Raw genomic sequence first — 13,942 nt, forward strand, 5'->3', positions numbered from 1 at the left:
ACTGCAAGCAAAACGCCCGTGCACTATTACAAGCTGCATGTCATATGCCTATGATACTTTGCTTGAAAAGCTAGGGTTGTCCTCTTTCAAAAAGCAAAAACCTTTGCGAAACTTTCCTGTGAACAATGTTTTAAACTATGCTGGCAGAGCTGCCATATCTTTTCAACACCTGCGAAATACGTTGCCCCTTTGTTTATTCTCCATCTAACACCATGACGCCCCAAAGGATTCCTCAGAGCACAAAAGATCCACTTTGCTTTGGAATCCTGGGTGTGTTTCTGTGATAGCTGCCACTGAGAATGCCTTCTGCCAGGCTGCTGCCGCCAGCACCCTGAGCCTCTGAGGATGGAGGAACTACCAAGAGGGCCTCCTCTGCCTGTCTCAGCATCCTAGAGGGATGCTGTAGGGAAGGAGGCAGTCTTCCATATATTTGAGGCCCAGTTTATTTAGGGCTTTAAACACCAACTTAAGCACCTTGAACTGGGCCCAGGAACAAACAGACAACCGATGTAGCTGTTTTAAAACAGTGGTGATACGAGATCTAAATGGAACCCTAGCTGTTAATTGGGCTGCTGCATTTCTGAACCAACTGATGTCTCCAAGTCATCTTCAAGGGCAGCCCCTTTTACAGAGTGTTGGAGTAATAATCCAACCTGGAAGTAACTGAAGCATGGAGTACAGTGGCCAGATCATCTCCGTCCAAAAGGGATCTGCATCCAATCCATCACTGCCTCCATGCATGGATCTAACTAACACCTCAACCACCTCTCCTGATTCAGATGGAACAGAGAAAGAGCAGGGTGCCATCAGCTCCTGGAGGCTTCGTATAGTGGTTCCCAATTAGGGGTCCACGGCCCCTCCCCTTGCCTCCCACCCCTATTTTTTTGTCATTTTTGCATGGTAATATCACAAATTTTATGGTCTTTTTGTTTGTTTTTAGCATACTTAAAATCCTTTGCTTATTAGGGACTACCCCACATTTTGTTCAAAAAATTGCTTTGTAGAGGTAATTGCCATAGAGTTATCAAAATTTTCAAAAGTATGGGGTCCGTGGCTTGGCTTTTGAAAAATAGGGGGTCCTCAGTGATTAGCTAATTGGGAACCACTGATATAGATGAGAAATGACACAGGGGGATAAGATTGAACCCTGTGAGACACCCCAAGACAACTCCCATGTTGCTGAATGGAAGCTTTCCATGATGACTACATTCTGGAATTGCGATACTTTCCCAACCAAGTATGTGTGCACATTGAACTGTTTTTTTCTTTGACTTGTAAGTGTCATAGCTACAAGTTTTAGGCATTGTTTCTGTAACCGTGGGTGTGCCTTTATTTTGATTGTGTGCCCTGTACAGTATAATATTTCACAAGATAATAAATAACTCATGCTCAAGCTACACCCACCTGAAGGCAAATATGTCAGTTAAGGTTCCATGGAATGCCTTTAGACATTGTACACTTAGGTAAAAAGGTAAAAGGAAAAGAACCCCTGAATGGTTAAGTCCAGTCAAAGGTGACTATAGGGTTGCAGGACTCATCTCACTTTCAGGTCGAGGAAGCAGTACCTATTTATCTACTTGCACTGGTGTGCTTTCGAACTGCTAGGTTGGCAGGAGCTGAGACAAAGCAACGGGAGCTCACCCCGTCACAGGGATTCGAACCACCAACCTTCCAATTGGCAAGCCCAAGAGGCTTGGTGGTTTAGACCACAGCACCACATGCGTCCCTGAGATTGTACATTCAATGATGTGCCATAACTTCAATCCCTCATTGACATCTGCTTCCACCTACATTGATTTTGCAGAAAACAACAAAACCAGAGGTTTTTTTCCCTTTTCTTTTTAAAATCTGTCCCGTCCCCCCCCAAGCCTTCACATCTCTAAGTTAAGCCATGGCTTACTACTGCATAGCAGGGCAACAGAAGGATCTCTGGAGGAGTGCTGTGATCTCTCTGGGAGTGCACACATTTGCTGGTTCATGCTAAGTCATGGTTTGGCTAACTGTTATGTGCCAACCAGGTCTTAGGTGGCAATTCTATACAGTTACTTAGGCCCAAGTCCCATGGAACTCATTGGGGGCTTACTTCTAAAAAGGCATGTTTAGGACAGTGCTCTCAATAACACCAAATATTCTAGCTTGCTCTACTCAAATAATTATTTGATATTAAGGAGTTAAAGGCAGAGGAGCTTATTCTGGCACTGAAAAGCAATTTCCTCCTATCCTTTTATAATCTGCAAACAAAGGATTGTTTTTCATGGCTCTGAGTTTATGAGGAGAGTTTGAGATTCCCACGCATGCATATCTAGTTGCATTTACAGTAGTTAAAGGTCCTCAGTTTGCAGTTGTAATTTGTTTTGTGGAAACAAGATAAGTGGGGCGAGGCTGAAATTGCTTTTGAATTGAGAAGCTTCATCCCTTGGCCTTCCAATGCCATTAAAACCCAAGAAGATAAATGCCAGTTCATTAGAGGTGGCTGTGGTGAAAAGCGTGCTCTCTGCATATGATCTGAAACACTCGTTAACATTCCACTGAAATTTATAGAGAACCGAACCCTGGTATTCAAAGCAGTCTCTGCAGATGTGTGTGCTAAGGTAAAGAAAGAATGAAACCCAGCTTCAAAAGCCCTTCCTATTGGCCGATGAGTTGCAAATGACTGTGCGTGGTGGAGGTGTTTGCTAAAATGATTTCAAACTTTGCCATAAAGTATCCTGGACCAAGTCCCTCTCTCTCTCAGAGAAGTAGACAAACACATTTTGATGGCCTGAACAAACCCCCAAACAAGTGCTGTCATATATTATTAGTGGTTGTTTCACAAGATCAGCCCTCAGATATAACATTTTCCTGGTAATAGGAATTGTAATTGATTGCATGTTTGGTTCCTATATTCTAAATTATATATATATATACTGTGGTATATATATAGTTGGTACCATCCCTATGGGAAAGGGCCATAGCTAGTAGTAGGTAATCTGCCTTGCATGCAGAACATCCCAGGACTAGGTATAGGGCTGCCATAACTGGGATTTGGCCATCGCAAACAGTGTCTGGGCAGAAATCAGTTTAAAAACAAACAAACAAACAAACAGAAAAGTCTGGGGAAATCTGGAAGCATTGCAACCCATGTCGGAAGTGTAGATTTTGCAGAATTTATTTAAGAATAGCTTAAAAACTTCAATTTTATTTTATTTGGGGAGATTTTGCAAAAAAAAATACACACCCAAAAAGTTCAATAACTTTGGGCAAAACTAAAAAAACAAAACTCAATACCCCCCCAATACACCTGGAGAGCCATTGCCGCTCAGTGTAGACAATACTGAATTAGGTGGACCAAGGGTCTGATTCATAGAACTGTAGAGCTGGAAGGGAGCCCGAGGGTCATCTAGTCCAACCCCCTGCAATGCAGGAATCAAATCTGAAACAGGATTCAGTATAAAACAGCTTCTTATGCTCATGGGGTAACGCACGCACCTCTCCAAAAACAACAACAAGGGACGGCAGCTAAGCAAGAGAATCACCGCACTGAGAGGGCTTGGCTCGTGAACTCCGGGCAAAGTGCCGCTCGTCCCTCCCTCTCGAGCACGGAAACTTCGGGCGTGCTGCTGGTTGTCCACGCTTGCGCGCTCCCGCAGCGGAGGGAACTCTGGGAGACCGAGTAGCTCGGCGTCAGTGGGGGAGGGGGAGCGTCCCAGGCAATCCTCTCGCTGTGCGCCCTTGGAGGAAGAAGGTCAGTCTGGGGCGCTGCGCTGTGCGCTCCGTTGCAGCAGGGGGGAATCCTTTGCCTTTGCTGCAACTTCCCTCTGAGTTACAATTTGGGGTTGGAGGAGTAGGAACTATGGATTCCGCCCCATTGCAATGGTCTATGGCTGCCTGGTTGGTGCAAATGTGGGGCGATTAAGCCAAAGTGGTGGATTTGCTTCCTAAATGGGGGAAAGAGATTCCCTACTTTGCAGGTGCATCGGGGCACTTTGCTGCATTGGGCACGCTGCCCTCGCTTGCAGGAAAGCACCCGATCATCGCGAAGGTTGTGCCGCTGGCTAGACTCAGCCGGTCTCCGCCCATTGCCCGGCCTGTTTATTATTAGCCCATCTAAAGGCCGCGAGTTACAGTTCCTCCGCCGCCGGGATACAGTTGCTCTCTGTTTCCTTAGTGGGTGCTACATTGACTGACTGTTTCCTTACTGGGTGCTACATTGTTTTAGACTCCAGATCAGGCATAGGCAAACTCGGCCCTCCAGATGTTTTGGGACTACAACTCCCATCATCCCTGGTCCCGTTAGCTAGGGATGATGGGAGTTGTAGTCCCAAAACATCTGGAGGGCTGAGTTTGCCTATGCCTGCTCTAGATGCTGGCGGAGGCTTGGTGTCCCTGAACAGCGGCACGGCAGGTGGATGTTCAAGAGGCGCAGCAGGGTGTGGAAGGGGTCAGCTCCCCCCCCCCACAACTTGTTTCAAGGCCCGTTCTGGTGGTTCACCTAATGCCAGCTGTTTTGCTGAGGTCCTTGCACCAGTTTGCTGGTTCTGACCCAGAAAAGCGCTTAGAATCATAGAATTGGAGCGTTGGAAGGGACCCCAAGGGTCATCTAGTCCAACCCCCTGAAATGCAGGAATCTTAGCTAAAGCATCCATGACAAGATGACCAACAAACCTCTGCTTAAAAATCTCCAAGGAAGGAGAGTTCACAACCTCCCGAGGGTGTCCCTTCCACTGTCAAACAGCTCTTGTTGTCAGAAAGTTTTTCCTGATGTTTAGTCGGAATCCCCTTTCTTGTAAACTTGAAGCCACTGGTTCTTTTTGCATCCTGAAGCAAGAATGCCTTTTTCTGGACTACTTAACACAGAATAGTCATGCTTGTCACCTTCGTATATTTTAAATGTGACTGCAGGGATTCTAGACTGCAACAAGAAGAATGGTCAACCCACCCAGAATGAATTAAGGAGATAGCTCAGTCTGCAAAGCATGAAATCTCAGGATCGTGGGTTTGAGCCCCACATTGGGCAAAAGGTCCATGCATTGCAGGGGGTGAGATTAGATGACCCTTGGGGTCTCTTCCAACTCTGATTATTAGCTCCTTTCTCGCTGTGTGGTGGTCCCCTCTGGTGCCTTTCCCCTGACATAAAATTTTAATTTTAAATACAGTGGTACCTTGGGTTAAGTACTTAATTCGTTCCGGAGGTCTGTTCTTAACCTGAAACTGTTCTTAACCTGAAGCACCACTTTAGCTAATGGGGACTCTCGCTGCTGCTGCACCGCTGGAGCACGATTTCTGTTCTCCTCCTGAAGCAAAGTTCTTAACCCGAGGTACTATTTCTGGGTTAGCGGAGTCTGTAACCTGAAGCATATGTAACCTGAAGCGTATGTAACCCAAGGAACCACTGTAGATGGATGTGTGCTTTTTTAGACTCGGATTTCCCCTGCAGATTTATGAACTGTAGTCAGGGGTAGATAAGCTACTGTTGTTTCATGACCTTCACTTCCCCTGTGGTGGGACTCATTCATTGGTGCCATTTTGTTCCCACCCACCTTCTTCCAAGGGCATCGAAACAGAGCTCTTGCCTCAACAAATCTGTGTTCTGCTGTGTCAAAGTGTTGTGTTGGGAAGGTCACTTTCCCTAACATGGTAAGATCTGTCTTACAATGGAAGTGACTACAAAGAGGTAATGGTGGAGTCTCCCTTCCTGGAGGTCTTGAAGCAGAGGCTAGGAAGCCCTCTGAATTGAACTAAGCAGGCCACCAGGCACCCTCCAATTCTCTGATTTAGGCATCATCACCAGTAGGGGATGGCATGGTAGGGATGCTACCATGGTAGGACACTCACCTGACCTCTCTCTGGTTGCATCACGGCTGCATACCTGGACAGAAAGGGGGAGAGGAGAGGAGCAGCGATGGTGGCGAGATCAGTGCAGTGCAAATGCACCGGTGGAGCCAAACCAATACTCCTGCTGCCATGTTTGCACTGCACTGGCCTTGTTGACATGTCGTGGTGATAATTGGTAGTTCTTAAATTTGCAAGTGAAATCCAAGTGTAAAACAGGTATATGCAAACATTTCAGGGCATGGAATGTGTACCTTTTTATCCTGTTGCCCTTGCCCCCCCCCCAGCCTCCTCTGCACAACATCACCTCCAATAGAGGAGAAGCATTAAGATAAGGACGTATTGCTGTAAAAGAACCACGAGACCTTGGGAAGTGGAACTGCGTGCCCCTAGTAAACAAACAGGTGAGATGAAAGCCAGAGGAAGGAGAGAGGTAATTTTTGTTCTGAGTTACTTTCTTCTGCTGCCCCTTGCAAGAAGACGGGTCTGTAGCCCCAAAGCTTGCCTCTTGTGCGACTGTGCATGCAATACCCCAATGCATGCTAAATAAGGGTATGTTTACAGTGCATTTAGACCTGGGAAATCTTGCGTTGGTTTTCCTGATTATAAGGCTAGCACTTCTGTCCCATTTGCTAATATATCATTCATGGTACCTGTCGCATTCTGGAACTGTGGCTTTTGGATCAACATACTGGCAGGTCACATTAAATTTCATTCGCAAATAGGCATGGCATGACACAACAACAAACGTCATTGGACAGCGTAATTACTCCCCCACTCTTTCCGCACATATATGTTTCTGTTCTGCAATGGTTCCCCCATGAAAACAGTGGGGGAGAAATGCATGCTGGTATTCTGCCCCACATTTCATCACTTTACGCCTGAGATTTTCTGGGCTAATGCGGGTTGCAAACATCTTTTTTTCCTGGAAGCAATTAACACAGAAATGGGTGCTAACATTCCATTACGTTCCACTCCAAAAGCGTTTTTTTACTTTGTGCGAAAGCTCAGATATGTCTTTAATAAGTTTTGATGAATGAATTAGGCATTGCAGCCTCCATTTTTAATAGCCATGAAATCCTTCACCATCAGCTCAGCTGAAAATATTTGAACATTGCATTTTCATCTTTATGTTCCAGAATGAGTACGGACTGGCTTGGCTACGGTTACGCAGCACTGGTTGCTTCAGGAGGAGTAATTGGCTATGCAAAAGCAGGTATAGTATTAAGAAGTCAGACCCTTTTTCTGTTTTCTCCATCCTTCATTCAGTATTATGACATGGATATTTGTGCTTCGTAGCCTTTGCTGGTACAATAATTTTTAGTACGCACTTAGTATACGGCAATAAAGGCATGTGGTCCTCATTGTGCCAAACATTCAGGGATAGCTATCAGCAATATAGCAATGCCTGCATTTTGGAATATAACATGTTGCAGTTTGCTTTCTTCCATGATTCGTAGTCCACATTGATTTGTTGCGGGAGCAAATAAATAAATCACAAAACTCAGAACTCACTTCATCCCCATTATCACCAAATGTTGAGAGATTCAGGGCAGACAAAATCATTTATTCACACAGCACATTAAAATCATTATTTCAATTATTATTTTAAAAGCAGCATGAGCATGTCATGTGTTTTTTAATTGTACTTTAAAAAAATTAAGCATGTGTTTTCTTCCCTGGGACCATCTGGTTAACGGTTCGTTAGAGTTTTTCCAAATAAGGTTAACTATGGACTCGGCACCCACAAGATGTAATGTCCTTTCATTGTCTTTTCTCAAAAAGAAATACTGGTTTTTAGATTTAATAATGGAACTCGCTTCCCAGAGGACCTCATTAGGCCACCTCTGTTCTTCCTTGTCGACAAATTATTTTTCTGTTCCAGGAGCCTTTCAGGGGCTAGATGAGTTTTAATTGCTGTTGGCTAGCTGGCCTTGAAAAGGGGCCTGTTGCTAGTAATTTGAGCCACTTTAAATTAATTTATCATGTGCTATTTTTATTCTCTTTTAGGATTTCCAGTTTTAACGGTAGTATTATTTTGTCTGTTGTGACATGCAGTGAAGTAAAAAATTCAGACAGAAACTGAATGGCCAGGCCCTGTTCATTTGCATTTGTGTTCTCCCTCACTTTAGTAAGCCTTTCAATGCTGAAGAAATCCAAGGGAGTTTTGCTGCTGAGGCCTATACTACTCATCGGCCTTCTACAACCCTCTTGTGCTTTTACTCTAGGTAGCATTCCTTCTCTTGCTGCTGGTCTCTTGTTTGGTGGTTTAGCAGGCGTGGGTGCTTACCAGCAGTCTCAGGATCCCAAGAATGTTTGGCTTTCTCTGAGTAAGTATTTTATTTAGATTTGACTAAAACAACAGCCCACCCAATGTAATTCCTTCTTCTGCAATCTCTTCCCAAGTTCCCATTTTCTGCAAAGGAAATGGGATGTGGCATGCCCAGCAAGCTTCCCCCATGTACAACTGCTGCCTAGTGTCCTTTCTCCATTTTTAAATAGCGGCAAATTCAAATTCTAAGCAATGAAACACAACGTGGAAGCAGAAATTGCAGAATTGGGGGGTTTGATGTAAGGAATTATACAATTCCTTATGCAGGCTTGGGCTGTGGTCTAAACGTGACCATGTCTTATGGCATGCGTAGGCAAACTAAGGCCCAGGGGCCGGATCCGGTTCAATCGCCTTCTCAATCCGGCCTGCGGACGGTCCAGGAATCAGACTGTTTTCACATAAGTAGAATGTGTCCTTTTATTTAAAATGCATCTCTGGGTTATTTGTGGGGCCTGCCTGGTGTTTTCACATGAGTAGAAGGTGTGCTTTTATTTTAAATGCATCTTTAGGTTATTTGTGAGACATAGGAATTCATTCTTTTTAAAAAAAAATGGTTCGGCACCCCACAAGGTCTGAGGGACAGTGGACTGGCCCCCTGCTGAAAAAGTTTGCTGACCCCTATCTTATGGTATCAGGTGATTCCTAGGTTGGCAGTCCCAACCTCTTTTAAAGTGTCCTACAGAGGGCTGGCCACCACTGGATCCAAGCAGGAGTCCAAGGGGTGGAGAGTGGAAAGGGGATTTGTCATGTTCTGTGTCACCCATGAGGCAAGGCTGGGAGAAGAGGAGGAGTCCAGGTGGTCAGAGAGAGGAGGAGAGCAGGCAGATAAAGAGTTGTGCTATCTCCAAGGACAAGGAGGGGCTTAAAGTGGCAGCAGCAGCTGGAGCTGCCTTGCAGAATTCACCAGTTGCTTACGTGCACTACATCAGATGAGGGGGATTAACTGAGCTGGAAGGGGCATCGTCGTGCTGTTGCTCCAATGGTCCAGGTTGCAGCACAAGTCTGAAGAGGGAGGTGCCCAGCTAGCTATTTAGCAGGAGCGGTGCATATAATTACTGTAATTCAGGAGCTGATGTAATAGTTGCCAATAAAGAACTAAACGTCCCAACGCTTGTCTTCACTGGAGCTGGGTGTGCTCAGAGGACACCCCTTGTCTTAAGGCACAGGACGTAACAGTTTGGCAGAGGCTAGAAAGGTCTAGGTCTGCATGGGGGAAGCACCTGGGAACCTTATGCATCCAAGCTTCAGCTCAACTGAACAAAATGCAGGATGTAAATGTAACACTTGAATGAAGCTTTGGCTTGCATTAAGCTTTACATGTAATGTGGACTAATGTATCCTCCTCAATTCTTGTGATTTCCCCCCATTAGTTGCTTCTGGAACCTTAACCGGTGTGATGGGAATGAGGTTTTATAACTCCAGGAAATTCATGCCTGCAGGGTTAATTGCTGGTGCCAGGTACAAAATTCCATTTTGCCTCTCCATCTTTCCTGCCATGAACTATTATTTGGTTTAATGGAATGTGGGTACCTGTAAGATATAGTTAACACAGTCATGACAACATAATTACGTCATTATCGTAAACTACAGTGAAACATTTAGATTATAGTACTGTGTTGTTTACTGAAATGTTGGTTTGTGTTTGAATTTAAACAGTCTGTTGATGGTGGGAAAACTTGGACTACAGCTGATGGAAAAACCCCTCCAGCCATAAGCGTGCAACAGATAAAAAGCAAATAAAGTACCTGAAGACAGCTTTCAAGCCACATAAAAACAGCTGAAGTTTCTGACTTTTTAAAATATTGTTAGCATCTGGAGAAGATACTTAACTACAGAAGCAGAGCCTTTCAATGTGAACAGCATATTATCTCTGTTGGCTCCTTTTACACAATTCTAAAGCGTCATAGCTACAAAATTACAGCTTCCACATCACACTTTTTAAATTAAAAAACGTACACATTTCTTCCCATAGCCCTGTGCACTTGAAGATTGTGAATGGGGGGGGGAGTGGCAGTGATAACCACTGCTGCTGCTGTGTTATCTATCATAAATATTTCCTTAACTTGTATCGTATTTCACTTCTCTGTCTTGAAAAACTTTTGATGCTGCATAGAGGGACTTCTTAATATAAAATTGTATCTGTACTTACAGGGCTACTATCAAGGTGACTAATTTTGTTTAAGTGTCTACAAATAATATATATTTTAAAAATCAGGTGAAAGTTTGCTAAATCTGTTGAGAGTTTTTTTTTAAAGATAGTAAATAAACCATTTATCCAATAATAAAAAACAATTAGTTCTAAGTACCTTTCAGGGTGGAAAGCAGATTTTGTTTTGTGCGTCTCTGTGTGTGTGGGTGTGTTTTACTTGCTGGCTTCCCTTGGTCAGCAGTACCTGAAAATATACTATTCAGGTAAAGATACTAAATGCTTACACAGATATTTGTTGATGGTTAATTGCCTTTAAAGAGATTATGGTACTGATCCAGTGATTATGTGGGTGCTGTGATATATCCCTACTGTAGCAGTTGAATGGAATGAATACATTCCCCCCAATGTTGCATGAGGACAGCACTGCATTGCAGCAACTGAAGCGGGGCAGGGCACTGTTTTTAATAACAGTCCAGAAAGACCCTAAAAGCAGATAAAGAACAGTCCTAAATGGCTTCATGAATACATAACCCCTTGCTGCTGAAATAGCAGGAGAGCTGCTTCTTCCTTTGTCTGATTCAGGCAGTTTTAGTCACACTGTAAACACAAGCAGTCCAGAAATTAAGTTATCACAATGACACTTTCTAAGTTTTCAAATCTCCTGCCGCAACCAACATCTCAACTTTGAAGTCATGCACCCCTGTTAGCATAGGAGCCACCTCCTAGGGGCTGTGGGGGCTTTGGCTTTGGCCCCCACAATAAAATATTTGAGGGGGACATTCCCCAAAGTTGATGGGCATTGCCATTCACATGGTGTGTGTGCAGTGTGTCATGTGATCAATTATGTGGGGCTTACCTGGGCCCCCCCAATATTTTATTCAAGTTGACACTCCTGCTGTACCATTTCCCAGAAACTAAGCATGAAATCACACGTTCTAAAGGACACTGCCACAATGCCCCCTCTCTCCATAACATCATTTACCCTGTGGGTTGAGGTCAATTTCATGTTTCCATCCTAGGCCTACCTAGGGGGAAAACATACATAAGAATTATGTCTAGGTACAGAACAGAACGCGGGTGGCGCTGTGGGTTAAACCACAGAGCCTAGGACTTGCTGATCAGAAGGTCGGCGGTTCGAATCCCCATGACGGGGTGAGCACCCGTTGCTTGGTCCCTGCTCCTGCCAACCTAGCAGTTCAAAAGCACGTCAAAGTGCAAGTAGATAAATAGGTACCGTTCCGGCGGGAAGGTAAACGGCGTTTCCATGCGCTGCTCTGGTTCGCCAGAAGCAGCTTAGTCATGCTGGCCACATGACCTGGAAGCTGTACGCCGGCTCCCTCAGCCAATAAAGCGAGATGAGCGCCGTAACCCCAGAGTCGGTCATGACTGGACCTAATGGTCAGGGGTCCCTTTACCTTTACCTTTACCTTTACAGAACAGAACAGTTCATTACAGGGATGGAACAGGTTCTCTGTAAATGTATAGCTTCAACCTAAAGTTAAGACTCTCGTGTGTGTGTGTGTGTGTGTGTGTGTGTGTGTGTGTGTGTTCTAATGGAAGACTATTATAGTCTTGTGTATCTGAGAAGTTAACTTTATTATAAAAGAAAATGATTTTCAGCTGAAAACACCCCTGTCAGAAAGGCAAGTTCCTTGCTTTTTACTAACATACAAACCTGTAGATGGTTACCTACAATATAGCATTTCAGTGAAACTGTAAACCTGGAGAGACTGAAACCCCACTTAACACGAGGGAACTAGTACAGTATTAGTCTGATTAGCTCTGCATAGGAACATAATATTGCCTGCATAGCAGCAGCTTAGATAAACTACTGAATTAATATAATCACTTGCCCCCTTTAATTCAAGGTTTTCATGTTAAAACACACTTAACACATCAGTAAACTATTCAAATTATGAAAATGTGTTCAAGTGAGTTATAGCTTAAATTCTAATTCAAGCCTCAAATCAACCAATAAATACTCTACAACAGAACTGTACATTAAAAAACACATAAAAATACATGTTAGCCTGCAAATAACTCTAACGTTTTACAAGTTAAAAATATACAATACATGCTATTTTTAAAACTTTGGATTGTCAGGTTTAATACAACATAACATATTATAACATTTAGCAGTTAAAGCAGAAGACCTTATATATCTCTCCACAGTTTGTATCTCTGTTGTCTAGTATATTAGCAAATCTACTAAAAACAGAAATATACTGAAATAGCACATAGGTTTGGGGCCACTGTGTACTTTATGGCATCCAAAAGGGGGAAAGGAGGTCATAAATGTGTCCCTGGCCAGATAATGCAGCGAACTCTATGCTACGAGTATGAGATTTCAACGATAAATACGCTTCAGGAACTAGTAGGAAATTCTATAGTTGTTCAGCTTTGGTTACCAGGCGAAGGCACTACAGTAAGTGGGACTAACTAAAATTTCTGATTCAACAAAATTAGTGAAGAGTAAAAAAAAACCCCCACAAAAACCCACAGTGGCCTAGACTTCCTGCAGACAATTTGTGACAAAACACCAGAACTCTGGTTCCATAAAGGTGGGGATAAACGTTGCCTCCAGAGCACAAAGATTAAAGGTCTTCAGTCAGTAATACAATTAAAATACCCATCTATTTCCTGGCTTTGCAATTATGCTAAACCTATTGGGTAAGAAAGCAGGCTTTCTCAACACCATTCAGAGGTTGTATTTCTCAATCACAAGATTAAACTTGCAGATGATCTCCAAGAAAACTTTCACCTCAATCCAGGGGCTCTATAGGGTTCCAGTGCTCCTGTTCACACATCCTTTGTGCAATGAAAGGCTTCTTTCATTGCAGTGTCATGCAAAGGTAACAACCACCACATACATGTATCCAGTACACTTTTGCACATAACAGTCTGGGCATTAGGGCAAAAATGCTGTACAGATGAATCTCTTCCCTACTCACTTGTAAGTCAGATCCAGAGACAAGCTGTATACATTGGTCACTAGTTAAATAGTTTACAAGCCTTCACAATACTTCTGCAGGATCCACATGCAAGGAGGGGTCCCATGCCTGCGTAATACAACATGAAATGGGCTCTTGGGGATACGTCACCTTTCTAAAACACTTATTTTCGTGGGCTCGCTGACTACGGATGGCCGAGGTGGGAAATCTGTGGCCCTCTAGATCAGTGTTTCCCAACCTTGGGTCTCCACCTGCTGTTGGACTACAATTCCCATCATCCCTGACCATTGGTCTTGCTAGCAAGGGATGATGGGAGTTGTAGTCCAAAAACAGCTGGAGACCCAAGGTTGGGAAACACTGCTCTAGATGTTGTTGGCCAGGATGATGGAAGTTGCGAGTCCAGCAACATCTCAAAAGCTGCAGTTTCCTCACCCCTGACGTATGGATTCACTCTCTGCAAACAAAAAGATAGTTAAGGACATAGAGCAACCCAAAACAAAGTCAAATGGCTGTGGTTTAGTTCTGGACCCTTTGATGCTAGCTAGACAATGCAATAGAAGATTCTTCTCCAGCAATCATTATGACTTTCATTGTTCAAATCTGATTTTATCTGTAAATGTTCTGGAAGCAACATCTGTTTGAAAGTCACCCTTTACCCTACATTTTGCACATCTGCTGTTCTCCGCGTAGAAATGACTC

General features: G+C 43.8%; 1 protein-coding gene across 1 annotated transcript; it reads left to right on the forward strand.

Annotated features, from left to right (window-relative positions):
- The first annotated feature begins 3,595 nt into the window (after window positions 1-3,595).
- Window positions 3,596-10,448, forward strand: LOC308593909 (transmembrane protein 14C-like). The gene is made up of 6 exons (XM_081206711.1): window positions 3,596-3,724; window positions 6,099-6,215; window positions 6,951-7,027; window positions 8,040-8,141; window positions 9,514-9,601; window positions 9,800-10,448. Exons 3-6 carry the CDS (start codon window positions 6,952-6,954, stop codon window positions 9,855-9,857), a joined length of 324 nt encoding a protein of 107 aa, XP_081062837.1. The 5' UTR covers window positions 3,596-3,724; window positions 6,099-6,215; window position 6,951; the 3' UTR covers window positions 9,858-10,448.
- The last annotated feature ends 3,494 nt before the right edge of the window (window positions 10,449-13,942 follow it).

Source organism: Podarcis bocagei (assembly GCF_964188305.1).
Source record: "Podarcis bocagei genome assembly, chromosome: 8".
Taxonomy (NCBI): Eukaryota; Metazoa; Chordata; class Lepidosauria; order Squamata; family Lacertidae; genus Podarcis; species Podarcis bocagei.

Bases quoted from the DNA above. Each gene is read 5' to 3' on its own strand.
- LOC308593909 (XM_081206711.1), top strand. From the start codon at position 6,952: ATGAGTACGGACTGGCTTGGCTACGGTTACGCAGCACTGGTTGCTTCA. The intron at 7,028-8,039 runs GTATAGTATTAA...CTTTTACTCTAG, and splicing joins AATTGGCTATGCAAAAGCAG to GTAGCATTCCTTCTCTTGCT. The intron at 8,142-9,513 runs GTAAGTATTTTA...TCCCCCCATTAG, and splicing joins GAATGTTTGGCTTTCTCTGA to TTGCTTCTGGAACCTTAACC.